Source organism: Panthera tigris, chromosome E2 (assembly GCF_018350195.1).
Source record: "Panthera tigris isolate Pti1 chromosome E2, P.tigris_Pti1_mat1.1, whole genome shotgun sequence".
Classification (NCBI taxonomy): Eukaryota; Metazoa; Chordata; class Mammalia; order Carnivora; family Felidae; genus Panthera; species Panthera tigris.
In genome coordinates, this window is record NC_056674.1 from 43,510,807 (window position 1) to 43,537,541 (window position 26,735).

Genomic DNA, 26,735 nt, shown 5'->3' on the forward strand with positions numbered 1-26,735 from the left:
GACCCCTTTATGTCATGAGTTCTCCTTCTTCCTATAAAAAAGTGATGCTCTCTCCTCAGATTCCCTTTGCCCATTTTGAAGTCTCTCAGGGGAGACTCGGGGGCCCTGATTGCCTGGGAGAGAGGAGCCTGAGCAGTGTTCTCCCTCACGGTCTGCAGACCTTCTAAAGTGAAGGGTTGTTTTCTTAACTTTTTCTGTTTTTCTTTTTAAAATAATCGCCCTTGAATGCAAGACCCTGGGAAGAGCCCGGGCTTGCTGGTAACTGGACACGGCCCTCATGGTCCCTGCTCATTAGCCGTCCGGCCTGGAGGCGGGAGCTGGCGGCCCTATGCCCAGGAATGCTTCTTTGGCTGGTTCTGATTGTGTTTGGAGTTTGGCCTTGGGTGAGGCCCGAGTGAGGGGTCTGTGTGGCTACGGTGTGGCACATGACATGCGGGCAGCGTGCATGCGAGGGTGCAGGCATGCGAGACAACATGGCAGCAGACAAAAATAATGAACCCTGGACGAAGCTTGAGAAGAGATACAAAGAGTACAGAAACCCGGTTCTCATACTAACCCCCGGGTTACAAACTAGGTTGTGCTGTAGATTTGTAGAAAATCATGTTTTGAAAGAATGGCACTGTTGGGCAGCTGTGGCTCCCAAGACCAGCCTGACCCTTCTGTCCACAGTGAGTGCCCAGAGGTGCAGGGCAGCGCTGGTTCCAGCTCACCTGGGACTAACCAAGTCTCCCCCCAGGTCTCTGCCCTCCTCCCCCAGCACCGCTGGTGCTCGCTGGAGGGGACATGGCCAGAGAGGTGCTGCGGCTCAAAGGGTTGGCAAGGCCCCACTGCTCTGAATGACGTGGCTGGTCTATGCCTCCTCCTCCCCTGCAGACACCATTAGCCGCATGGCCACTGGGAGATGGTCGGTCAGGCCAGACAGCTGGGTGATAAAACTGAATTCTTCCACCTCCTGTTGGAAAGAAGCAGTCCTATTAGATCCAGAGGGCATCCTACACAGGAGGGGCCTGGAGGGCAGGGGTGGGGCTTCTGTGCAGAAGTGGGGGCTGGGTCTAGCCAGGATCTTCCTGGAGGCAGAGGAATGGGAGCATCCCATGGGCCCCAAGGACTCTGAGACTGACAGATCTCGTTTTCAGAGAAGAGCTCAGTGCTGCTGAGGGGTACAGGGCACAGGATCCCCTATCTATAGGCATTGCTTGGCCCACGCGACTCACAGCCTTCCAGTCCGGGCACAGCCCCTCCTCTGCGTACAGCATGTAATCGATGCGTCTGCCGTTGCCCTTCAGCAGGTCCTTGCGTCCCTTCTGGCCTGCCCCGGGGCTCTTGCTGGTGGGGAAAGCCAGGTACTCCCTGCGGCCTTCCTCGGTCTCCAAGACCCTGCTCGACAGACAGGAAGGACAGGAAGCAAGGTGAGCCCTTGCCCCATTCTCCAGACCCCAGATCCTGAGTGTGGAACCATGTTCTAGTCCCTAAGTGGGAGAGATGCAGGTCAGACCAAACCCTGTGTTTAAGATCTATTTTCCCCGGGGGACCCAAAAAAAGGGGACTAAGGTGGAGGGAAACCCAGTCTGACCCTGTGAGTTCCTGACTGAGCCATGCCACTCCAGAGTCTGTCCATGTCCACCTTGGGCTTGGCTGTTGCTGAAGTTTGGACATAGTACTGCCCAGAGCCTGTGGTACCGAGTTGGGAACAGAAGTGCTCACCCCCTCTGCACACAGGGCTTTGCTTAGAGCCAGTGGCAGGGGGTGGGGGTGGGGGTGGGGTGGGAAAGGGTCTTTGCAGTGAACCTCAGGGACCCTTCTCTCCTATAGGTCCTCAGAACCACCCACCCCCACCCTCCGTGACCGTTGTTTCAAGTCAGCAGGGGTGGGGGAGCCAGGAGAGCACCCAGGCCCTATCCTGGGCCTGGACTCTTGTGTTGGTTTCTCTCTGAGCAGCTGTGCCACCAAACCCCTGAGCTTTCCTCTCACACAAGGATGATTGATTGCTGTGGGCCCCAGGACATTTGGGGGACCAGGAATGCCAAGAAAGGAACAATTTTGGGGGCACCTGTCTGGCTCAGTAGGAAAAGCATGTGACTCTTGAAGTCATAAGCTTGAGCCCCACGTTGGGTGTAGAAATTACGTTAAAAAAAAATGTGGGATGTGGTTGCCATAACATTTCTTACAGGAAGAAAACTGATGTGGGTACTTAAATGTGGGTGAGGGTTCTCTACAGGATGTGCAAGGGACTCAGGTTGGGTGTTAACACTCTGAATCCAGGCCTTTTGACTTCCTGTCTGCCGTTCCCTTCCTGCCAGGTTTCCTTTGGAGCCTGAGCACTGGTTGGGGACAGCCTTCACGGGAGACTTGCAGAGGCCAATGGACATTGAACAAATGGAAGGGGCGCCTGGACAGGCACAGCCAGCAAATGTGGGTTTCTACAAGGCCTTTATCAGCCCTGAGATAAATACACTAATGACATGCAGAGCATCACTACATCTCAGAAATATAATCCATTACCGTCCTTGGCCTTTGGTAATTAATTCCAGCATCAATGATCTAAGAGTTACTGATAGTCATTTTTTAATCATCATCTCATAAAAAGATAATTTTCTCGGCATAGGATGATGTTTCAAATTTAGTCTATAATCTAATTAATTGGCTTAAATTAGCTGTGAGGAGCCACTGCCATGGCTTTGTGCAGTCTCGGGCTGTGAGTTACAAATTGGTTCTGCTGCTGGCCTCTCATATCGGCCCTGTGTGGAATTCTCATCAGGTTCAAGTATGAAGCTTGGCTGCAGTGGAACTGTTTCTGCTTTGAAAATGTCTACTTAGTGTTAGCTCCGCTTGCGTTTTTATTTGCCTGATTGGTGGCTACTAGCTGCCGGGCTCCCTGCAATGGACGCCACTCCATGGCTCTTCTGCAGGGGTCTCAGCAGCCCTTGGCCTCACCCTGAGAGATTCTGTCCCTCTCCCTGTGCCCAGAAGGGCCTCGAAGCAGGCTATGGCTCAGGGCTGGCCAAGCTCTTGTAAAATGAGCCCGGACTCTGGTGCTGATGTAGGAAGTGCCACCTCTAGAGCCTCCTCCTGGTTGAAGGCTTCTCCTCAGTCAGGCCAGTCCCTGGGGCATGAAGGTGGCCTGGTCTCCGCCCAACCCCAGCTTTAGTCTTTGAGGCTTTCACAGGCTTCCTTCCCATGGAACTGCGTTCTCTAGTCTGCCCTGCACAGCCCATCTCTCCACACCAGAGTCAGTGCTCAGTGTTCATCCCAGCCCTGGGATCCATCCACCCCTGCACAACTGCAGTGACATGGGTGCTGGCTGCTTACTTCTGCAGGTTGTCAGGGGTGCACACGTCCTCATCGTAGAGGTTGTCTGTGTCCAGCATGGTACCTAGGAACAAGGAGGCAAGAGTGGTCACTGTGAACAGGGCCCAGCCAGCCTCTAGGAGGGCTGCCTCTGGGGGGCAGGAGGCATGGGTGAGGGCTTCTACCCCTGCCCCTTGCAGAGTGGTCTTGGGGATAGGTCCTGAAATGTCTCTGGGAAGCCTGTGGGGAGCCCAGCCTTGGTTCAGTGTCAGGTCTCAGCAGGGTGGGCTCAGGCCTTGCAGTGCCCCTCCGCCATTCCCCCTCAGGGCCCCCAACCCTGTGCCCAGCCCCAGCTCACCGATGGCCCAGGACTTCTCCTCTCCAGGCCCCAGGCGGCAGGGGTCCTTGTAGTGTGTAAACAGGGAGTGCTGCTGCTCCAGCTTGTCATCTGTGCGTGAAGGGAGAAAGGGAATGCTGTGGGGCTCAGGGTGTCTGTCCTGGAGGGCTGCCTGCCTTAGGTTCTAGTCAGTAACTCAGGTAACTGCCTCTGGGTGGGGTCTCCTTTGTCACTGGTTTTCTGTGTCCTTGAGAATGCCCCCCCACCCCCAGCGGGGGTGGGAGTGAGCTATCCTTCTGAGGACACTGGTCATGGTCCCACTTGGCCTCCAGGGGACAGTGATCTTGAGGTCTTCCCAGATCTGGTGGCAAAACCTGTGGGGGCTGGCTCATGCCGTCCTGGAAGGGGCCCCTGCCCTTCACAGACTTGGGTGACCAGGTTGAATCAAGAGTGACCATATAGGACTTAGGAGAGAGAGGTGATCTGCCCTGAATTCCAGTTTGTCTTGCCAACTCATGGAGCCAGAGGGCCATTCTGAGACCCCTTGGGAGGAAGGACAGGCACCAGTGGGGCCTGACTGGGTGAGACCCTCTCTGACAGCCTCTTCCTGTGTGTACCACATCCCCACCCTGACTCAGGAGGATCCCAGGAGCACCTAGCATTTGGAGCTGGTATCAGGAATGTGTCTTTGAGGGGACCACAGGGCTACCATCGAGGGGCTGTATGTTCCACAGTAGGCACTGGTCTCCCCACCCACCCTAGAGTTGCCACCAAGTGAGGGCACCACCCTGTGCTCCAGGTAGGACCTTTAGGTCTCCAGCCTTCACTGAGGGCTAAGCCTCAGCTCACAGACCCCATGTCACTCACTCATCTGTAGTTGGGCTGGGGCTGGCGTGGAAGGAGCCCAGGAGCCAGTGGCGGGCGGGTGGGGGGGGGGGGGGCGGGTGGCGGTTCCTCACATCAGCTTCTTGGGCAAAGGGAAGCTCAGAGCTGCATAAACTCCCAGGAGTAAACTGAGATCAGCGTGATCACCAGATCAGTTATTTAAGTCAATTATTTAAAAGTTTACCCATGATGAATTTTTAGTCTTTTAGCCGAAGGGGTAAAGATATAATTGCCAGGGTTCAAATCCCAGTTCAACCACTCCCTGGCTGTGTGACCTGGGACTAGTTACTCAGCCTATCTGGGTCTCAGCTTCCTCTTTCACACCCTGTAAATTAATACTGTGCTCGCTCTTTGGGTCATTATGAGATTTAAATGAAACAGCCGGCCCACAAACAGCTGTTAGAATTGTGCCTGGTGCAAAGCAGGAGACGAGTAACGACTTGGTGGGTAGTGTTAGCTAGCTTGCCCACAGTCTGAGTTTCAGAAGCCCCAAGCTTCTCCATCAGAAGTTCATTTTTAGGGCATCTCTTTGTCTCCAGCAAGGAGGCCTCTCAGCTTTCTAGGCAGAGCGTGGGCTCTTCTCATTTTAGGATTTCTAGGGGTCACAGAAATCAGAGTCTTGCTAATATCCCACCCACATGCTCACAAGCAGCAGGAAGTTCTTCAAGCTGTGGAGCCCAATCCTTTCCAGTGTGACTGGAGCCCATGCCTTCCCCAGTAGCCCACCCAACTGGGGAGGACCACCACCTCACCAGAGGAGCAGTTGTCAAAGTTAAAATCTCCACAGACGACATCAAACGCCACCAGCTCCTCGGGGTTGGCTGTGCTGGACGAGGAGGTAGATTTTCGGAAATCAGCCAGCCAGTCCTGAAGCAGGTCCAGCTGCTCACAACGGATGGCACTGTCCTCTGTGGGGCAGAGCCATAGAGACCAGATGGCAGAGCTGCAGTTAAGACCCCAGCCACGCCCCAGCACCAATCCCAGCCCGCGGCGGGCAGATTGCCCCCCCTCACCCCCCTGCCCTGGAAAGCAGGGGCCACCAGACCCTACCTGGCAGGGCATGCAGGTGTGTGCAGGAGATGTACCCGACGATTCTTTGGTCCTGAGGTGTGCTTCCCACCTGCACCTGTTGGGGAGGAGGCGAGGTGTTGATGACGAAGCCTACGAGTCATGACTGCTCTAAGTATGAGCCCATCTCTGTCAGCTCCTGCTAGACCTGGGCCCAGATAGGAACAGCACATGTCATGCTTATAGGAACTTCTCGTCTAGGGTAGGAGGCAGATGTTTAAAGAAATACCAGCCTGTGGCATGATGAGTGCCACTAGCAATTCATGCAAGGCTTTACAGGAAGGAAAATGCAGAAATCACTGCTGATTCCCTCCCTGAACCCCCACCATCTCCTGGTGACCAGAGTGTCCACATGGATGACCCTCATGTGCCAGCCCCTCATTTCCTTGTCCACTCCTGTCTGTTGGCTCTTTCCCCTGATCCCACTGCCCTGGAGCCCATCCCTCCAAAATCCAAGCTGGTCTCCCCTCTGGGATGCAGCCTAGCAGGCAGAGCCTCCCACCCATCCCTTCAACGTGAGTGGACCCTGCCCTCCACTCTCCCCAGTCTCTCTCTGCCCCTGTGACTTCATGAGAAGCCACTTTATCTGCTTTTTGGCAGTGGTTTCTGTTGGTCCCCTGATCTGGCATGACAAGTATGGGCTATGTCTCTATGACACCTGTGACATGGGTTTGCCCCAGGTGTCCCATAGCCTCTATCCAGAGCCCAGCCCTCCTTCTTCCACAGGGGCCTCTCCAGGCCTTCATGCTGCACTCTCCCCAGACCTAGTCCTTGCCTCCTGCTCACCTCCTTCACTGGAGATAGAGTCCCCAGGGGGTGAAGTGGGGCCAGGGGCTCCTCCGTGACTCCCTGCCCAAGTGCAGATGTCCCTGGTGGGCTTTCTCTATAGGCTGGCATAATGACATCACAGACAACCCGAAACAGCCCCCAGTGGTGACACTGATACAAGCCTGAACCCTTGTCAGGGCTGTGGCTGTGGAGGTAAGGAAGGGGTGGCTGCCCAGCCAGCTGCTCTCCCAGGCCCTCTGTCCATGGCAAATGGCAGGAGGCTGCAATAGGAGATTACCCCTTCCCCCTCCAGGCAAGCTCCCTTGGGTCATCTGTGGGTGCCTTTCCCCAGAGGCCTCTGGTTGGTTCCTCCTCTTTCTTTCTGGACTCTCCTCCCACCTAGGCCTCAGCAGTATTTCCCAAACTTCTTTAATCCATTCCAGAATTGGTTTTGTATGAAGAAGAGATCCTGGACCCTGGGAACTCTCCAGGGAAGGTGACCATAGAGGCCTATTCTTGGCTACGAGGCAAACATCTGCCTGAACATGACCTTGCCCATCCTCCAGCTAAGAGAGGCTTGGACTCACGGCTGCAACCACCGCCACATCACAGGCCCTCCACTCAGAGAGCCTGGGCAGGCTTCCATCTTTCTTTTCACTGCCAAAGTCAGGTTGGCATTATTCTCCTCCATATGGGTTTTCACATCATTAAGCATCCTTAGCTTCCTACAGCTCTTCATCTCCTTTCCCAGCCTGGATGGATGCACATCTCTCCTTTCCCAGCTCTTGTGGGGGGGATGAACATCTGGTTACTTGATAATGGGCTGTACAGCCTGAATTTGGGGCTGTTTATAAACTCCTATGCCCACCATTCACTTCTTGCCCACATTCCAGACCCAAACCTCAGCCTTTAGTACCACCACCCTGGAATGTCTTGGGAAATCACATACCACTGATGCACTGTGTTGCAAAAACACAACACAGTTTTAAAACCACAGTGCCTCCAAAGGCCACACGATGGCGCGCTTGCCCTGTGTTCCCCAGGCAGTGACTGTTCCCCCTCAATAATAATAATAATCATAATAATAATACTATGCTGTGAGCACTGGTGTTTAGTGCTTCCTGGACACTGCCCCCCTAGGGCTTCACAACAATTACGAAGGTTAAAGTAAAATTATACCAGAATTGGCTTGGGGGTCATGAGGCTCAGATGGGGGAGGCAAGTTCTTGTCAGATGTTTGCTGCCCTGCGCCCAGCTCTTCACCCTACTCTCTGCTGCTTTCTCAACTCCTGGTGACTTGGCAGGCTTTTCACCCATTTGATGGTCTTAGTGTGCCAACCCATTACTCACTCTGCACTTGGTGTCACTTGCCTGTGCTGAAACGTGGGGCAGGGACCGGGGAGGCCCTCCCCTGAGGAGACTGGCCCCCGAGGGAGGGAAGACACAGCAGCGAGGCTATGGCTGCCCCTCCCTCAGCCCCTTCCAGCCCCTCCCGCTCTCCATCAGCCCGTGAGCTGCCAATAGCCACTTTACTACGTGCTTGGATTGATTGATTCCAGTGTGAGTCCTCAGGAGTTGCAGAGGCTTGTGTTTCTCTTGCAAAAACATATAATCACACCAAGAGATTGTGTCTTTTAGTCCTGGTGGGCAAAGACTGTCAATAGAGAAGGTGCCCAGAATCAGGCTCTCCCGCAAGGGGGGCAACAGCGATTCTAGTTCCTTTTCAGGGTGTGACAGCAGCAGGAAAGCACACTTTCCTCAGGCATAGCCGTGCCACAGAGTAAATGGGGGGGGGGGGGGGGGGGAAGGGGATACAGATAGAGGGAGCACTGGCTTCCACCTGCAGCCAAGGCCACAGCCATGGCTGCTATCTTTCTAGCCCCTGGCCCCTTGGGGGATGGCCTGTCTCCTGAAACCTCCAGGCTGGAGAAACAGGTCTGCTCTCATCAACAGACAGCTGGGTCTGCCACATAGGGAGCTCAGTCGGCCGGCTTTCATTTCTGTCTCACTAGAGAGACAGTAAGACAGCTGGGGACAAAGGCTGAGGGGCCTATGGCGGGAAATACGGCTTGTGCGGGCTGCGCTGAGGAAAGTGCCACACAGGTGGTGTGACCAACCCAGGGTGGGACCAGGACAAGAGGAGCCATTCGTGGAGGACCCTGGGGGTGTGGGGTGCTGGAGCAGAGGCCAGGGCAGGTGGAAGGGCCCCGCTATGAGATGGGCTTCTCCCCGAGGCAGCAGGAAGTAGGCACCAGGAGTCAGAACTGGGACAGGAGGAGGATGGGATTGGAAGGGAAAGGAAAAGCAGAGGAATGGTGGCCTGGGCCTTGGAGGTGCAGCTGAGGATGTGGGATGGACCCCGATGTATTTAGAAAGTGAAACTAGAAGTCTGGATGGACTCCTAATGGAAATTAGGAAATGGAAGTGAAATTAAGAGCCTGGATGGGCTCAGGTCATAGGGAAGAGTAAAGGTGGGGATGGTGGAAGCTGGCCGATGGAGATGGGCATATGATAAGTGAAAGAGACTGTGTCTAGGGGGGCAGCCGGACACAGAGTTGGGGGCTCTGGGGAGAGATCTGGGCTGGGACAAGCCTGAGAGCCCTCAGCAAATATGGAAATGGAGTCTGTGGACTGACTTCCCAGAGGTAGGTGCGTGGGGCTGGCCATAGTGTCCACTTGGAAATGAAGAGGTCTAGCCAAGTGGGGTTACCCTGCTGTGGGGGCTGCCAACCCTCACTCAGGCTGAGAGCTGGGAGGAAGGCAGCAGGCCCTGCCAGGTGCTGCCAGATCTGTGAGGTGAGAGAGAAGTTGCAAACTGGGTTTTATTGGAATAATCTTGATTTTTCAGTGCTGGCCAACACAGGAAACTTTTTAATGGTGTGGACCAAGTCAAACATATCTGCAGACCAGTTTTAGGCTAAGGAGCAGAGGGAGCAGTTAAAGGCTGGGCAGGTGACCAAGAGTCTGGAAGGAACGGCCAGAGAGGTAAGAGGAAAGCCCGTAGCAGACGGACTGTCCTAAGGAGACTGTTGTGACCCTGGTGGGCATGGTGGTCAGGGTGCAATACCAAGGAGGGAGGTGAGGGTGTGTGGGCTGGGGGGCAGCACCAAGGGGGTCCCTAGCCTCTGAACCATCTGTGGTAGGGGGTGGGAGGGAGAGGGTACGCTCTCCTCCTGAGAGCTTGACAACATTTCCCCTCCTTCCCCAAAAAGTCACTCCGGCTGCTGAGACAAAAATATATCCAAGGAACAGAACACTGATGAACCACATGCCAAAATGGGGTGGTAAAAGGAGTTCATTCAATTTTCTCTGTGAATGGAGAGTCAAGGACCCCCATGTCTGGGCCTGAAGAGCCACACAAGAACCACTGGAGTGGGGCCTGGGTCCTGTGCTGTATCAACTGGCCTAATGTTCCTTCTGAAAAGTCTGGAAACACCAACAGTGTCTTTTGCATAGGGAACAAAAAGTCAGCACTCAGAGTGTGTCAGGCTCAGTAGAAGATAAGGGGTAATGACCAAATTACCATGGTCTAAAAACTCCTCCAATTGCATCCAAATTAGCAGAAATAATTATGATTCACTTTAATTAGTGACTATGGAAGCGAAGCCTTGGGCTGGTGGGCAGGGTGCCTGGCATGGCAGCTGTGTGACAGCCAGGAGGGAGGGTGCACCGGGCCAGTGAGGCTGCAGGCCTAAGCGAGCAGGCATTTGCCCCTTAATGGAAAGGGGCCCCTGCCTCCCCCTTCTTCCCTTTATCACTGCCATCGCTGCCAGCCACCTTCACCACCAACCCACAAGACCCCTCAGGCCTCAAGCTCACTCCCCACCCTATGACTGGGCACTAGGTCGCCCCCACTTTACAGATGGGGAGAGGGCTCAGAGATCTGAGGAGCTTGCCCAAGAGGACCCAGTCAGGTCTGTCTGTGCCTGGACCTTTGGCCCTTGTCCCTGCATCCTTATTCTCCTTGTCCCTGAGCTGGGCACCCACCCGTTCGGCTCCACGAAAGGCCTCGCCTACCCCCACCCCCCAGGAGGAACCCCCGGCTGCAGCCCACCTCCTCCGGTGGCTCTGTGACGGGCTGATGTGTGGCCACTCTGCAGAGCCACAGCCTCCTACCTTGAGAAACAGCGCTCCTTTCGAGGCCAGGCCATCGGAGCCGCGCCCGTTGGGGTAACAGTGATAGGCCACGTCCATGATGGGGTAGCGGCTGGCAAAGAAGAGGCCGCTGTTGAGACACTTGAAGCTGCAGCAGCCTTGGCAGCCGTAGACCCCGACGTCGTACAGAATGTACTCGAAGTAGCCGTGCAGCTGGGCTTTCAACTTGGCGGCTGCCCGCTTGTCAAACACCTCCTGCAGGCACAGGAAGTCCAGGTTGGCAGGGAAGAAAGCGGAGACCTCGTGGTCAAAGGCCTCGTCCGGGTGGCGCCTCTTGCGCGCTGCAGCCTTCTTCACCCCGGAGGCCTTGTAGGGGAGCTTGCTGTTGGTGGCGCCCGGCTCCCCGCTGCCGACGTCCCGTGCCTTCACCAGGGACTCCCTGGAGGCCGAGGGGCTGCCCAGGCTCCCCGAGTCCCCATCCCGCTGACTGTGGTTGGGCGTCTGGCCCCGCGAGCCCCCACTGGCCCCGTTCCTGGCCTGGCCCCCAGAGGCAGAGTCATCAGCTTCAGGGGGCCGGCCCCCGTCCTCGCCTCCGATGCGCACAATGCAGGCGTCCTCAAGGCTACCGCCTTCGGCCGGGTCCCCGGAAGCCGGGCCGTTGGCAGCCTCGTCACTGGAGTGATGCCCGCTGTCACCCTTGTATTCCACAGAGGCCGTCCTCTTAATGCTCCCAGGGACAGCCCGGGCCACGCCATCACTGCCCTGCGGTGACACCAGGCTGCTAAAGCTGGCCGCGCTGATGGAGGTGTTGGTGGGCGAATCGATGTAGATTTTGATCTGGGGCCGGCTGGCCCCATTGCGGATTCTCTGCCCGATCTCTTTGGCTCGTGCTTGGGTGTTAAAAACATTGTTGAGCCTGGCCAGCGAGTCAGGGAGGAGGCAGAGGTTGGCAGTGGCGAAGCAGAAGCTTTTGCCAGGACCTGTACCCTTCCATTCACTGAGCAGGGCCGCCCCACCGGCCGGGCCCTTGTCCTCCAGCCGGGAGTAGATGTAGGGTCGGCGGGCAGACTGCAGTGGGGACCAGAGGAGGAACCCAACAAAGGCGAAGGGCAGCGAGGCGACCAGGAGGGCCAGGTAGACGGGCGCGAAGAGCACGGTGCAAAGCAGCTGGAGGTAGCACGGGTCATCTGCCCGCTGGCGCTTCTGGCAGGCAATGGGTATGAAGGAGGCCACGAGCCGGTCCAGCAGCCAGTAGCATGGGAAGATGAGGGCCCAGGACACGGCGTGCAGGGCGGACAGACAGCTATTGGGAAAGGGGGCCGTGTACAAAACCATCGCAGCTCACTGGGCGCCGCAGCCGGCCCTACTACATGGTGTCTGTGGCGGCGCGGGCACTTTCCTGGGAGGGGTGGGTGAGCGGGGGGCGGGGGTCCGTTGGAGGAGGGGTCACCTCCTGGTGAGATGCGTCTCTGAGTGGTCAGTGGCGAGTGTTGGCCAACTGGTCATGGTTCACCTCAGTGGGCCATGCTGAGCCATCAAGGCCTGCTGGAGAACCTGCAAGACAGAAAGGAAGGGCGCTTTTATTCACCCTTAGGGAAGCAGGTCGAAAGCAGGGGCCACTGTCTCCCTTCACCCTGTCCCCTTCCTCCAACATGAGCAGGAGCATTCTGTTTGCCTGTGTGTGTTTGGTTTTCTTGGAGCAAACAGCTTGGTGACATGACCACCTTTAGCTGACCATCTTGATCTTGTAACTGCTTGAAAACTGACCCAGGATTTTGGAGGGGCCCAGCTTAATAGGCATTTGGGAGGCAGGCTGGGGATCCCAGAGGATGGCTGGACCTGACACTAGCCTGGAGCAGCCAGAAGCCCATCAGGAGCCAGGGGTGTGCTTGGAATGAGTGAGAGGTGACCCTGATTCAGAGGAGCCTCAAACACATCTGCTTGTCACGGAGTGTCCTTCAGGTCCCAACAGAGAGGGAGCAAACTGCAGAGAAAGGGGCCAGAGAGTCCTGGGGCAGAGGGCAGTGTGGCTGGCAGAACCCTGAGAGGAGGGCCATCCCCACACCCAGGCTCTCACTTGGCCCCCGCCTACAGCATCAGACAGACCATTCTTGCGCTCCCACCCCTGGTGACCCCCAGCAGAAATCCCTTTCTGACCAGGACCCAGGCGCTGCCCCGGCCTAAACAACTTCTAGAATGATGGTCCCTGTGACTTTCGGAGAAGTGTCCTGGGGCTGCAAGGATCTGGCCCAAGCTTCTCCCCTAAGCCTGAGATGCAACCCCAGGGCCCAGCTGAGGCCCACAGCTGCAGAAATGAGTCCATCCCAGGTCCCTGTCCCAGCCAGTGCATGAACCTCAGAACAGGCCCTGGGGTCCTGCCTAGGAGAGACTGCCAGGTGCAATCATCATGCTGAATGTAGAATCAATAAAGACCAGAGTCTGGAGTGTTTGCCCAGCCTCCGGGGACCTGTTGGTGATCATTCTGTGGTGAAGCTGGTATAAGCAAATCCAGAGTCTTTATTACCAGCTCTGTCAGGGAGTTCATTTCCCGCTCACTGTCTCACTGACCCAGTCCAGCTTCTGCCCTGGCACCAGCGGGTCTGTGCCCATGTTCCATCCATCCTGGCCTCACAGCCTGTCTTCCTGCTGCCTCCCTGGTCACCTCAGCCAGTACCTGGTGTCACCTGGGTCCTGCCTTCCCTCAGTCCGCACATCCTCCCCAAGCTCTCCTGGAGCCCTTGTGCTGGTCCACGACTGCATCGCAGCTTCGCCCACTTTTTTGGCCTCCTATCCATTAGGCCACAGTGGCTGGGGTGACTCATTGTCTGATCCGACCATCCCTCAGATACCTCAAACCCTCTGAAAGTTGGAGCCTCACTTGGCCCTTATTGGGCGTCTTGTTTTCTAGCCAGGCCTCCGTGTCTGCAGCCCCATCTCCCACTCAGTAGGATGTGGTTTCCTGCCCATGCCCTGCCCCTCACCTGACTCACCCCCTTTCTTCTAAGACTCAGCTCAGAAATCACCTCCTCAGAGAGGCCCTTTTGCCCCCTCTTGCCAGGTAGCTTAAGTACGTCCACTGGGGGCTCCTGTTCCCCTCATTCATGACCTGGTCTCTGCGTTTTTAGGTCATAAATGCTCATGGGACACGGCCACCTCCCCAGCAGACTGGAAGCTTCCTGAAAGAAGGGGCTGCCTTGAGGGCGTGGTGGGTCCTGGAGCTGCACCAGCAGGAGCTCAAGAAATGGGTGGGTGAGTGGAGGTCAATCTGCTCTGCCTCCAGGCCTGAGGTGCAGGGTGGACGGGGTGCCGAGTTTCTGCTGTGTACCTGTCACCCAAGTGCACTCCTGTAACCACATCTCCAGGGCTGAGTTAACGGGGACGAGGTGCTTGTCCCAGACCAGAGCTTAATGTCTAAAGACGAATCTAAGCTGATGTCTGTGTCTCGTTCTGGAGAATATATTTCATGAGGATTTTACTTTCTTCAGAGGAAATTGTTTTGAAGCAAACGCCGGAAGGTTACAATTTGTAGAAGCAGGTGTGTCTACTCAGACCACAGCTGTTTGGCCAGGAGCCATGGGAAACAGCTCCTTTGCAGACAGCTCTGTGCTGCAACTTGGTTTAATCTGGGAAAGGCACGCCCTCCGCTTGTGGGCATTGGGATCATGGGGCTTTGTCTGGTGCTGAAGTAGCAAGGCCTCTCACTCAGATGTGGGCAATGAAGTTCACTGTCAAGGATGTTGGTGAGGCCAGAGGGCCAGCCACTGTGTCCCTTTCCCCTTCTTCATGGGGCAGGGAAGGGGAACCTGTTTCAGAGAGGATAGGAGGAGACCCTGATATCCTGTCCTGAAGCTCCAGACCAGACAGTGGCCTTCACCACTTCCTCCACACCCAGCCTGAGCCCTGGTCTCCAAGGGCCAGGCTCTGTATGTGGGGTGTCCTAACCCCGATGGCCTTTCCTTTGGGGTTTGCTGATTCAGAGGTCCTTAACTTACGCCAAGCTCCTGGGCTGAGACCCTGAAACCAATTTTATGACAGTGGCTGAAACTGGAGGATTTGTGGCAGGCTTGCTGACCCTCTGTGCACACGATCTTTAACCCCCAGGAGAGTTGTGTCATCTCTGTGGCCCAGAGCTTGTGGCTTAGTACTTAGATTGGTGGCTGTCCAGAGTTCTCCCATACCTGCTATCTGACAGACTCGCCTGTTGTTTCTTTAAAATCCCAAAAATTTCATTTGAATTTAACCCGAAGCTGGGGCAACAGCCCACTGGCTCCCTTTGAGCCTGTGGGCTTGGCTGCCTTCAGCACAGTGTGCAGCACACAGCAATGCACGGTGCGGCCATCTTCAGACTGGCTGCAGTGAAAGCTGTAGGGGAGGCCACAGAGCCGCCTGCACCAACTGGACCTAGAGGAGGTGGCAGGTCCTGTCCCTACAGGTGGGGAAGGTGGAATGGGGTCTCCCAAGTCTCCAGCAGCCACTGCATTTGGCACCAAGGTGCTGGGGGTAGGGGTCTAGGCCGGACTGCTGGGGACACTCAGATGTCACCCCCAAATGCATGGAGCAGGCCCACTCCCAAATCTCCTTAGCTCTTTCTTCCTCTTCTCTGTGGCCTGAGGTCACCAGCCCAGCCGACACCACCCTTACCTGAGCACCTACTGCACCCTGTCACCATCCTCCGTCTCAGGCCACAATGTGCATAGTGGTCGAAGGAGCTTCCTAAACAATCTGACTAGATCCTCCCTTTGGCAGTCCCGTGGCCTTGGAGGAGAAAGTCCAATCTCCCAGTCTCTGTCTAGGGGCCCTCTGTGCTTCTGCCCCTCTTTCCTTACCCAGCCCCACCCTGGAAGGGTCCCTAGCACCTCAGAGGTAGATGCAGCCCCACTTGGTCAAAGGGTTCCTGAGAGAAATTCCCAAACCTTCTGCTCTCCCATGTGGCCCATCCCTAACACTGGCCAGGCAGGGTAGGGACCTGCCATCAGCTGTGACCGCACTATCAGTGGGGACTGGCTCCCTCTCCAGCTGCCCTGTGTCCACCTCACTTCTGCTGTGGCCACAGGAACCCTTCTGGGCAAGTTCCTTCCCAGCCCTGCCTGCAGCGGCAGTGAGCAGCCAGGCCTGACCTTTCTGGTTACCCCAGGCTGGTCCCAAGAATGTTGTTGGTCTCAACGCAGGCATCAGTGGGTTTGAGGTGGCTGGCAGCCCAAGGGCCACCACGGTGTTCCTCTAAGATGTGGCAGATCCGAGCATCCTAGCTCTTCACGGCCACTGGGTCCCCCATCTGGGGCCCCTCCCCTGCCTCCTGTCCCTCAGTGCCCTGGACATAAGGAGCCCCCAGGTGCTGCCCAGCCACCCGCTCCTGCATGCAGTCCCTACATCTATGCACAGAAGCTGCTGAAGCAGTTGACACAAAAGGAATTGCCACGGATGGAGCCAGTTTCTAGAGCTGTGTGGTTAATTATTTTGTCTCAGTGAAATGAAAGGAGGGCAAACAAACAACAACACATTAATTAGTTTGATCTACACTTTCCCCATGAAAGAGGGGAGTAGAAGTTAAACGCCAGAGGCTGGGAACTTCTCAGAGAGCCCTAGAAGCCTTCGAGGGTGTGGGTGCCGAGGGGGATGCAGCAGGGCACCCAGCCTGTATCCCTGGGCCCTTTGTCTTGCCCACACCCCCTGGCGGGGCAGGACCTTGTGGGTGGCCCAGCCCAGGCTCAGTCTCCCAGTGAGGCATGCCTTCGTCACCTCCATGCCCCAGTTCTCTGCTTCCCTGTTCTAGAACTGGCATCTTTGCCAAGCAAAGTCTACCATGGGCATCTCTGATCAGGGTGACAGGTTCCTCAAAGGCCACATGTGCTGAACTGTAGCCACTCAACCCCACACGCTGGATTGCTCTTTCAGGTTCCTATTTAAAGCAACAATCACTCCTGGGTTTCTCCCTTTTATAAGCCCTGGTGAGTGGATTCCAGGGTTGCTCAGGATGCCCCCTCCCCTGCCCCCATACCATGGTCTCCAGAGCTGGGCTTGAGTCCCAGATACCCTCAGTTCCTCATGGTCACTCCTGAGCTCTGGGGTCACTGTGGGGAGCTACCCAGTGCCCCAAGGGAGGGCTCTTGGGAGTCAACCTCTGTCCTACAAATGGAGACCTCAGACTTGCCCCCTCACTTCCAACTGCCCTGCTCAACACTCAGCTTGGGTTGGAGGGTCAGGCTTGCTGATCCTGTCTCGTTATCTATGGCATAGTGGTAGCAATATCTGCCTTCCAGGGCTAATCATGAGGATTAATCCTTCCCTACCTTCCCTCCTCTTCCTTGTAGGACCTCCCTGACCAGGTCAGGAAGGAGCCGCCTCCCCTGAAGCTGGCTCCTGTGTGTCCTGGCTGCTCAGCCTGACCTGTGGATTCAGTGGATTTTGAAGATGGTACAAGCTGGTTCCGTGCACTGTGCTGGGGGCAGCCTGAGCCGCACCCCCTGCCCCCGATCCTCTGATCCTCTAAGCTCCTGACTGACCTGTGATGCTTTCAGATCCTCAGAGACCCATCTGCACTGTTTAGGCTGGAGCTGCTGGCCTTCACAAACGTGTTCCTCTCCCTACAGTGAGGACTGGATGGGGCCTAATTGTGACAAGGAGACTGGGCTGCAGAACCAGGGCAGACAGAGGGAGCAGAGAGGTTTGCAGGCTGATCCAGCAAGGAGGGGAAGTTGCCTGGGGAGGTTTGGAGTCCAGATGGGAGAGAAAGAGGTGGTCACAGGCTGGCCACTCCTGGGCAGGCACAGGACATTGACAGAGAGAAGCTCTACATCAGGGTCCTGTGGGTTACTGGTATCTGTGGTGACCTGACCTGCAGATGCCTCAGCACAGGAAGGGAAGACTTGGACTGCTCAGAGGCCGAGCTAAGCCAAAGCTGCTCCCCCATACACCTCCCTGAGATGTCGGGGACCAGCTGATCTGCTATCCCTTGGGGAGGGCATCTGCAGGAATAGGGCCTGGCCAGGCCTGCCCTGTTTGGTGTTGAAGATTGGGGGGAGGTTCCCAGCAGCTGCCCCGGGGAAGCTGCAGTGGGCGGGACCTCTGCTACAGGCACCAGGTGGCACTGGCACCAGGGTAGCCACCCCACTTCCCACTTCCCTGGGAAATGGACCTGGCAGGCATGCTGGTACACAAGGCCTGCTGCACTGGGGCTCAGAGGGTCCCAGATGAAGGTTGACTTTGGACTTGAATTTTTCCTGCAGCAGGAAAGTAAGCAAGCCAGACCAGTCCTGCTGGCCAAGGCCAGCCCTTGCCCCTTCAAGGAAGCCTGAATTGTCTTGAGGGATCTCTGAGCTTTGGGGAACTTTGGGGGAAGTTGATGAGGGTTGGGAGTTGCCCCAGGCTGGGTGTAGGGTGGGACCTGTCCCTCCTTCATAGCCCTTTGCTCTGGTCCGTATGCCTGCTGAGCCCTGTCTTCCCAGCAGCTGGGCTGGGAATCCTGGGGCAGAGGGACCTCCTCCTATCCTCTCTGTGTCCACAGGCTCATGTCTAAACAGGCATTGGGCCAAGCCCCAGGTTTCTGCAGGAAAGACCGAGAGGATCCCTCCAATCCAATTACTCAAATGTGCCTGCATCCGCCAGTGGCGCCGAGATCGGGCCGGCCCATTTCTGCCTGGATGCCAGCCGCACAAGGGTTGGCATAGCAACATGAGCTCTGATCTGCTGAAACTTGGAGTCAATTCGTCATTGGGAGGACAGAAAGAAAGACTGAAGAGGACGCCTTTAAAAGTGATGCGGGTCAGACAAATCCAGGCTAATCCCTGAAATCCACAGAAATGGGGTCTGGCATTAACACGTGTGCCATAGCAGCAACTCCCAGTGACATGGTGTGCCAGGTAAATGCCCATTCACCCTTCTAGATCCAGAGTACCTGCCCCCTTCTTTCTGAAGCTCTCCCTGACTTCCCCATCCTGCCTATACCCTCTCTTCCCTACACACCCCCAGCTGGCCCTCTAACCAGGCACATGTCTGTTTGCACATCGGCCCCCCCCCCCCCCAGCAGCCTGAGAGCACCTGATGGAGTCTCTGGCACCAGCACAGACCCAAGTCCGAGCCTGCTCCACCTCTCTGGCAGTGGCAGACCTGCTTTTGTCTGTCCCCCTCCAATCCGAGGGGAGAGCAGTGAGCCACACTAAGTCAACCGGCACCACAGCCCCCTGATCGCAAGGTGAATGGTCATACGACCCACGCTCTCAGGGGGGCTCTTACTGGACCTCTCAGGAAAGAGGCCTGCATTTTCTCTGAGGTGGAGGCACTAAGAGCCTGAAGCTTCTGGAGCCTTCCTTGAGAACAAATCTAATTCAAAGGAAAATAGACCTTAGGGCTGGAAGGGGAGTCCTGGTGACATTTTGAGCTCCAGTTTCCCTGGGCCTGAAGACAACACCACCCCAGACTTTCTAATGAGTGAGTTACCAAATTACCATTTCCTTTGCTCTAGTCAAAGTTGCGTTTCTGTCGCTTGCCATCAAAGGGATCCTATCTAATATATACCAGTGACCTGATCTTTCTAAAACTCAATTCTTAATCAGTTTGTCTCCTGGGTACACTTCTGTGGCACCTCATGGCCTGCCCACTGGGCAAAGGATGGGGGTGGGGGACTTTCTCCTGAGTTCTGGAAGGCCCTGCAGGACCTGGTGCCTGGGGTTTGTGCCGCTATGGTTTGAGCATCCCTCAGGAGACAGCAGTGCAGATGTTGCAAGCACAAAGTCGGGTGCCAGGCCACTGACTCTGAGCTGTGATTTCCATATCTGTTAGGCATCTATAATAACATAACTAGCTCAGGGTAGTTGGAAATGATGTATGAAGACTTAGCACAGTGCCTGCCACATCTCTAGTAATATTTTTTGTTACTGCTACTGTTAATTTTCTTGCTGCAAAGGCCCTCAAGATACAGCCGGAGCCCTCACAGTTTCCTCCTTGTGTGGTTGGCTGCTTGACAACAGGGTGCCCTGCTATCCCAAACAAGGGGTGAGGATGGTGCAGGGGTATGGGGGCCTCATTCTCCTGGCAGGACGGTCTGGTGGGGGCTGCCTGTGCAAGCCCAAGTCACAGGCTTCTGCAGAAACCTGTGCAGGTACAGGCCAAGGGGCCATAAAATTTTCAAAAAGACACTTTCCAAGGGAGCTATTAATGCATCACGTGGTTTCTGAGAATAGGAACAGGCTGCAAGCAGCTCCGTGGCACCCCTTCAGTCAGCCAGCCTTGGCATTTCCATGTCAGAGCTCAGAAAGCCCAGATGAAGCTGATTCCTGCATGACTGGAAAGCAAATCTCAAGCCACGTTGGATGTATATGTGCCAGGGGTGGCCAAATCCATCGAATATTTAAAATAGCAACACTTCTGGGTTCAAGACCTTGTGCTACAACAGTGCCATGGGGCAGCTGCCCTGAGTCCATGTGCTTCATCACAGAATGGGGCTAAGTTTGAAGATCTGGCACCCCACCCTCTACTTTCTGCCTTTCTAGAATCATCTATTGGTGACCAGAAAGGGGGCCATTAAGGAGAAGGCTAGGTGGCGGTTGGCACCTAAGTCTATACCTGAGCCCAGGGCATGGGGAAGCTGGGGGTGAGTGCTTCCTCCATGATGAAAATCAGGTCTGAGATCAGTCTGTTCCAGGGTCTTCTCCACACGGGCATTGACAGGGCAGCTCCAAGGCAGGACTGGAGCAGGCCGTTGTGACTACCAGAGAGGAGGCTTCAACATCCTTAAGCAAGGCCCAAATCAGGAGGCACGTGCCAATAGCTGAGCATCTAGACTGGCATGGGGCTCCTACCTCAAGTGGCCTGAGCCTGCCCGTGTGCTGAGGTCTTTGCCCGAGCTGGTCCTCACAAACAGACATGAGCAGGGGGTCCTGGAACTGCCCAGCAGGTCACATCACCTGCCTCAGGTGAGCTCTGGGGTGTCTCCTGCCAGCATGCTTCCCTCTGGCCAGCCCTACTTCCACCCTCAGGGGAGACCCTCCTGAGGGATGGAGACCAGGAGGAATCACACTTTTCTCAGGCTCTGCTATTGAGGCTGCTGTCCCAGCGAAGTCCCTGCTTCCCTGACATGAGGGCTGATGTTAATGGTTCATGAGCTGAACAAGGCTTGGAACATCCTTTGCTTAAGAAGAAATGACAACATACTTTCTGTGGGAGTAGAACTTTAAATACAAGTCCACACAAATGGTAGGATTTATGCAGACCCAGTGTTCAGCTGCATTTCAAGTACAGTATTTCCTCCTGGAATGGATTGGCCGCCTGAGTGGTGTGTAGGCATTTCAAGGCATCAGAGAACACAGATGAAGACAACAAACCTTCCTAAAACAGAACAGACTTGCTAAAATTCTTCTGAAGGGAATCATTTCACATTCAACCTAAAGTTTTCTGTGCAAAGAACATTTAACAAACTGAGTCCTAGAGGAGAATTTATGCAGAGATCAAAAAGCAAATCAGTGTGAATGAGTAAATAAAATCAGGCGTGAGTGTCTCGCCAAGCCTCCCTGCAGCCCTGGGCAACTGGGTTTTCTGGACAGAGGCTGGGTCTCATGTACCACGGAGCACTCAGGCACTCATCCTGGGCCCTCGCAGAGGCCTGGAGTCCGAGGCCTCTGCCATACTCAGGTCCTTCCTCACACACGTTACCACTGGAGCACCTCGCTCTGAGAGAATGGGCAAGAACTCCCTCCTCCTGAGAGAGGAAACCCCACTCAGGCTAAACCAAAGACTGCCTGACTTAGACGGCCTCTGACCTGCCTGTGGGGTTTCAGCGCCCACTCCAGAATGTATAAGTGAGAGGGGATTGGGGGCTGCTGGAGTCAGCTTCCCCCATGAATGAGATGTTGACCTTCTTTTGCGTAAGACTGTGAATTAGTCATTTGTCCCCAGCAAAGCCAGGGGAGAAGAGATGGTGGGGATCTATAGCCCCCAAGTTCCCTCTAACTGCTGCCACCAAACTTGCCTTCCAAGGGTCTTCTGAGGCTCTGGGTTCCAACTAACGCCTACCCCTCTGGTCGTGGTAGCATTTCTACACAGTTCTTGGCTACTGAATCCTGCACTTGTGAAAAGGGAAACAGGAACCCTTGGGTCTGGCCAAAGAGGCTTCGTGTCCTCAGATTGCTGGTATAGACATGCTAGTGTAGACAGTGACATATCTCCATTCAGGAATGACTACTTATAAGCACACTTTATCTTTGTGAAGAGTTGGGCAGATGTTTCCCTTTTTGTCTCTACCGCCGCTTCCAAGTCTAGGCTAGGACTCCTACCTTCCTCTAGCCCCTGGCGAGGCCAGAGCCTGCTTTCCGGGCATTGAGGCAGGGTTGCACTTCCTGGTGTCCTTGTGGACCAGGCTGGGTGGAATAATGTGACCAGCTCCATCTGACAGATGAGCTGTGAGTGAAAATGATATGGGTCACTGCGGGGCCAGAGTCCTTAACAGCAGGCGTGAGACCTTCCAGAGTTCTCTCCCTTTGCCACATCTACCTGCAGCATTCAAGATGGTGGCTGCTCCATCAGCCTGGGTCCCAAGGTGAGGACACACGGAGCAGGGCCCCAGCTAACCCACGTGTAGTAGGAATGAAAAGAAAACTTAAGATTATAAACCGCAGCATAGCCCATCCCAGCCTGACCAATAGAGGAAGGCTTCTGGCTTTGTTTCATCAATCCATTTACCAAAAACAAGGCCTTACTGATCAACAGCCCTCAGTTTCCCAGGTATATAACTAGATCCACCCTCCAGACCTAAATCTCTTCAAGAAAGATCTTCATTTTAAATGGCAATAATGATGTTCCTCTGCCCTAAATCCAGACCAGGTAGGGAGCTCACTCCTTCCCATTCTCTCAGGGTATGTTCTGAACAGTCCATTCCTGCTCAGGACCATGAGGCATCAGGGAAGCTGAGCCATAATCTTTTAATTTTTAGTGGAAACCATTTCTGCTCAGAGAAGAGGCCACTGCTAGTGATACAAGTAGCAAAGTAAATCCATGGGCATGGGGAAGTAAATCCCCTGAAAACTTCTACCAGGGATCAGTGTACAGGTTGGTTCCAGGGGCCAAGCAAGGCCCACAGGGGACAGGCAGGAGGGAATGTCAAGAGTCCACTGAGGTGGTGCAGATGGAGATGGATACAGCAACCTATGCTTAATGGTTGGGGGTCAGACACTGCCGGGTTGTGCTGGCTGAGCGGTGCATGCCGGGGCTGGCGCGGGGGGGGGAGGCCTGGGAGCTTGTGGGGGGGTTCGAAATCCAGCTCTGATGAGTCAGATGCAGCACTGTGACTACTTGGGATTTCACAGCAAGGTCCTGGGAATTTCCGGGGGTGGAGCCTTTGCTTTCTAGGTGTGTATATTTTAGTGTGGGGGTGTCCTTCTCAAGGGCATTGAGACAGGAAGGTGGTAGGTGGTGGGTGTAGCAAGCAGTAGCAAGGGAGGGGGATGAAGTGGAGAGTCGGAGAGAGCTGCGAGTAGGCATGTGGGAGGCAGAGCCACTCAGATAGTCCAGGCTGCAGGGCCAAGCCCTGACCACAATGACCCACCAAGTCCCAGGAGGCCGGGGAGGAGACGCCGGGAGGAGCAGTTGTGGAAAATGGGCCTGGAGGGAGGATCCAGCGCATTCACTGACAGTTTATCCTGAGTTGGGCTTGTTTAACTTAAATGTTTAGAATGTCCCAGTGGCTTCCCACTGACACCACACAGATCAGGCTAGCCTGGAGCCAGTCTTCTGCTCAGAGCAGGGAGGGCCGAGCGACGCTCTGGATGGCTGAGTGTCTGGGCAGCCCCCTAGTTTGAAGCTCCCTGCACCACCCTCACAGCCAGACAGAAGGTAGACAGGGTGTCTCACCGTGCTTTCTGGTAAAGTTCTGGAGAGAAAATTGCCAGAACAGAGGTCAGCACCAACGAGAAAACACTCTATGCAATTTCAACCTGATTTTACTTTTAAAAATAGGCCCAGTGGGAGGTGCAAGCCACTTGATCCTCATCTGTCCTTCTGCTCTCTGCCCTCGGTCCTGGAACCACCATCCTTCTCGTTCCTTTCCTGTCTCTGGGTCTGCTTCTTCTCAGAGCCTGTTGTTGTCTCCTCCTCCTCTGCCTACCCTGAGGAGCTAGACCTTCCTCTGACTCTTCTCTTCTCTTGGTTGATCCTTCAGGGTCATCTGTTCCCAGGTGTCTCTCCTGATAGATCACCTCTTCCTCCACTGCCCCACCACCAGCTCTGTCTCCTGAATCATCCCTGAGGCTCTGGACCTCCTCCATACCATGCCTCTTCCCACCGGACCACAGTTCTACCTCCCTGACCCCTCATATCCATTCCCAGGGGTGTGTCGGGGTCAGGCCCCACCCCCTCCCACCTGTCTCCTTGCAGCTGGCCTCCCTTCTTCTGGTCCACATGGCAGCTACTGGGGTCTTTTAAAACTACACAGTAGACCACATTACTTCCCTGCTAAACTCTTCAGTGGCTCCTGCTGACCCCAGGAAGATGCCCAAACACCCGGCAGGGAAGGGCAGGCCAGACTCAGCATCCTGATCACTCTGCATCGCCTCCTATTTCTGAAGTCCCAGGGGCTGTGCGCAGTTCCCCTCCATACCCTTCTAGGTCTCCATGCCTCTGCTGGGGTTGTTCCCTGGTAGCCACCATCTGTGTGCAGGGATGAGGCCTCAGCAGGGGGCTTGGGGTCAGAAAGTCACAATGATGTTCTGTTTACCAAGTCCCAGCCAGTCCCTGGCTCTATGGCCAGAGGACCTTTGACCTGGATGAAACAGGTCATTTCTCTCTAGACACCTGGCAGTTTCTGTCCATTTACTTATTGCACACATTTGCAGTCTTGCACACCAGAAGGGTGACCAGCCCCTCACATCTTCAGATTTTCCAAGCTAGAAACAGAATTTGATCTTGAGCAATGTTGGCAAATGCCATTCCTCAAAGCAAAAGGTGGAAGTGGTGGTCCTATGGATTGTCTCTGTAGACCAGGGACCCTGCTCTTGTGACTGACACCAGCAGCCTGGGAGCTGCTCAGCCCCACCCCTCCTCTACTCCCAGTCCCAGAGAATGCAGGTTTTGCTTTCTAACTCTGAGGACTTTGTCCCCCCTTGCAAGCACTCAATATTTTAGTCCGTCACCTGACTATAGCTGTGTTGGGCACATAGTAGGCAAGTGTCAGCTCCCCACCCCCTGCCCAAATTACTTTCCACCAGTTGTTTGACAGTGCTTGTTTCATAGCATCCTTACCAGCTCTGGGTTTTAAGCAATTAAAACATTTTTCAATAGTTTAGTGGGTAATGATATCTGGTTACATTTCCCAAGATATTTAACTTGTATTCCTTCATTTTTGCGAAGTGTTACCTCAATTATTTCCCTAGGTATCGAAGGAATTTGTATTTTCTCCATAGATTTGGGTGTGTGAGACACGCCCCTCCACTGGCATTCTACTCCACAAGAGGGAGTTCTGGACAGGATCAGACCGCCAGCCCCCTGATGGCTTACTGCGCAGCTGTGTTTTCAAACTTTTAAACCAAGCAGCAGAACCTTTTCTTAAACAATCTCACCCAGCACCTCTTTATATAAAACACTAATCAGCCTACGAGGGGAGGCCTGGAGAGGCAACTCCCACCCTCTCCAGAAACCCCTATCTTACCTGAGAAGGAGCCACTGGGACCCTCTTGATCTTCGTCTGAAGAGGGGGCGCCACTGCAGTCAGGACCTGAAACGAGATGAGCGGTTCACAGAGGTGTCCGGAACTCAACCGACAGCCATCCAGCAGCCCAGAACAGGTGAGCCAGGTACAAAGACCAAGGGGCCCCACCTGCGCCAGAGGCTGCGCCACACCCTCCACGTCGCCAAGGGGAGGGTGTGGACCCGGTCCTTGCAGACGAAGTACAGCTAGAGGGGGTGGGGGCTGAGGTTTCTGCGACAAATGTGCACAGGCCTGGGGGTCGGAGGGTTGACAAGTGGGGAGGACTCTGCCTGACGGGCGGGAGGGATGAAACCTCCTCGTGGACAGCTGGACCTGGGCCAGGCCGCTGAGGGTGTGCAGGGTCGGGACGAGAGAGAGGCGAATTCAGAGCTCCAGCCTCGGGGCCTGGGTTTGATCTGATAGGCGAAGCTAGAACAATTGGAGTTTTCCCCCAGGAGCTCGTTGTAATCTCCGCCTCGCAAAGATATGTGGGGGTGGAGAGAACTGAACCCAGGCAGCAGAAGATGGAGAGTGGCCACCGGGACCCGGGTCGGGTGGAGGAGAAAGCCGCGTGGAGAGAAAGAGCAGCAGATAAGGGTGAAGATAGGCTGGCTTAGGGGACGCTCAGCAGAGACACTTCGTGACCTCAACAGGGTCTACTTAGAAGATGATTGGGAGAGCACTCGTGTGAGGGGAGGCCTTGGACAAGATGCCACCGGCTCCCTGTATCTCCTGCTGGCTTGGCCTGAGCATAAGCAGCTCCAGACACAAGCGCCCCAATGGGGGTTGGTAGGCTGGGTCTCGCTCTTTGGTCCCGCCCTGCCCTTCTAACCTCGCCCCTGGCCTCGGGTATTGACCCCACCCTCGACACTCTGGCCCCGCCCCCTCTTCCTAGGCCTCCACGCCCCTCTTGGACCGCGCCCCCTGGTTTGAGGCGCTATTCTGACTCTTTAGTCCCGCCTTCCAGTCCCAAGTCTGGTCCTCGACTTTCCAGACCCATCCTTGGCTCCGGGCCTGGCCTCCTGGACCCGGCCCAGGAAGTTCAACCCCCACCCCGCCAGGCTCCGTGTGCGGCGCCCCTTGGCCCTCCACCTAATCCAGCCAGTTTGGCTGCCGGGACCAAAGCCCTCTCTACCACTGTGACATGTCGAGGCAACCGTTACTCCCCAGCGCTCCTCTGGACCAGCTTCCATCCTTTATACACACTTAGTTTGCAAATCACCCAAACTGTATTTCAGAAGAATCTGAAATTTAAGTCCCAGTCCCCCTGCCCACAAGCCAAAGATGTTGCAGAAGGGCTGGAAGGAGTGTTTCTTCACTTGGCAGGCAACTGGCTTCCCTCCTGCCTAGGAATCCACATCGAGAAACTTCCGGGTGACCTGGGTTCTAGTCCTGGGTCTGCCATCCGTCTGAGTCTCAGATGCCTCCTTCTTGGTAACACTGGGGGTGGGGGGTTGTCACTCGAGGGTCCTGGGCAGCTATGACCAGGACAAATGAGCATGAGATGTTGACAGATTAGGGTGGGAAGAAGGAAGCCGTAGACCCTGGGACATGTGTTCCCCTAGGGGCCCTTTTTCCCATGTGGACACTCTAGCTTGTTTCTTCTGAGTTAACCACCTGGCA

The 26,735-nt window shown here is 55.4% G+C and overlaps 1 protein-coding gene and 1 long non-coding RNA gene across 4 annotated transcripts; one reads left to right on the plus strand and one right to left on the minus strand.

Annotated features, from left to right (window-relative positions):
- Positions 1–583: 583 nt before the first annotated feature.
- SMPD3 (sphingomyelin phosphodiesterase 3) lies at positions 584–13,526 on the minus strand. 3 transcript variants are annotated; one of them, XM_042970580.1, is made up of 8 exons: positions 13,432–13,526; positions 10,463–11,995; positions 5,561–5,636; positions 5,263–5,418; positions 3,647–3,736; positions 3,310–3,373; positions 1,215–1,377; positions 584–952 (listed from the first exon to the last, which is right to left on the minus strand). In XM_042970580.1, exons 2-8 carry the CDS (start codon positions 11,774–11,776, stop codon positions 851–853), a joined length of 1,965 nt encoding a protein of 654 aa, XP_042826514.1. In that variant the 5' UTR covers positions 11,777–11,995; positions 13,432–13,526; the 3' UTR covers positions 584–850. The 3 variants fall into 3 exon arrangements, with proteins under 3 accessions (XP_042826514.1, XP_042826516.1, XP_042826515.1); XM_042970582.1 differs by having other exon boundaries at positions 13,423–13,522; XM_042970581.1 differs by having other exon boundaries at positions 13,116–13,506.
- LOC122234376 lies at positions 5,813–25,997 on the plus strand. The gene is made up of 6 exons (XR_006212156.1): positions 5,813–7,016; positions 9,195–9,331; positions 13,567–13,686; positions 16,753–18,300; positions 24,829–25,209; positions 25,766–25,997. It is a non-coding gene; the product is annotated as an uncharacterized LOC122234376 (long non-coding RNA).
- The last annotated feature ends 738 nt before the right edge of the window (positions 25,998–26,735 follow it).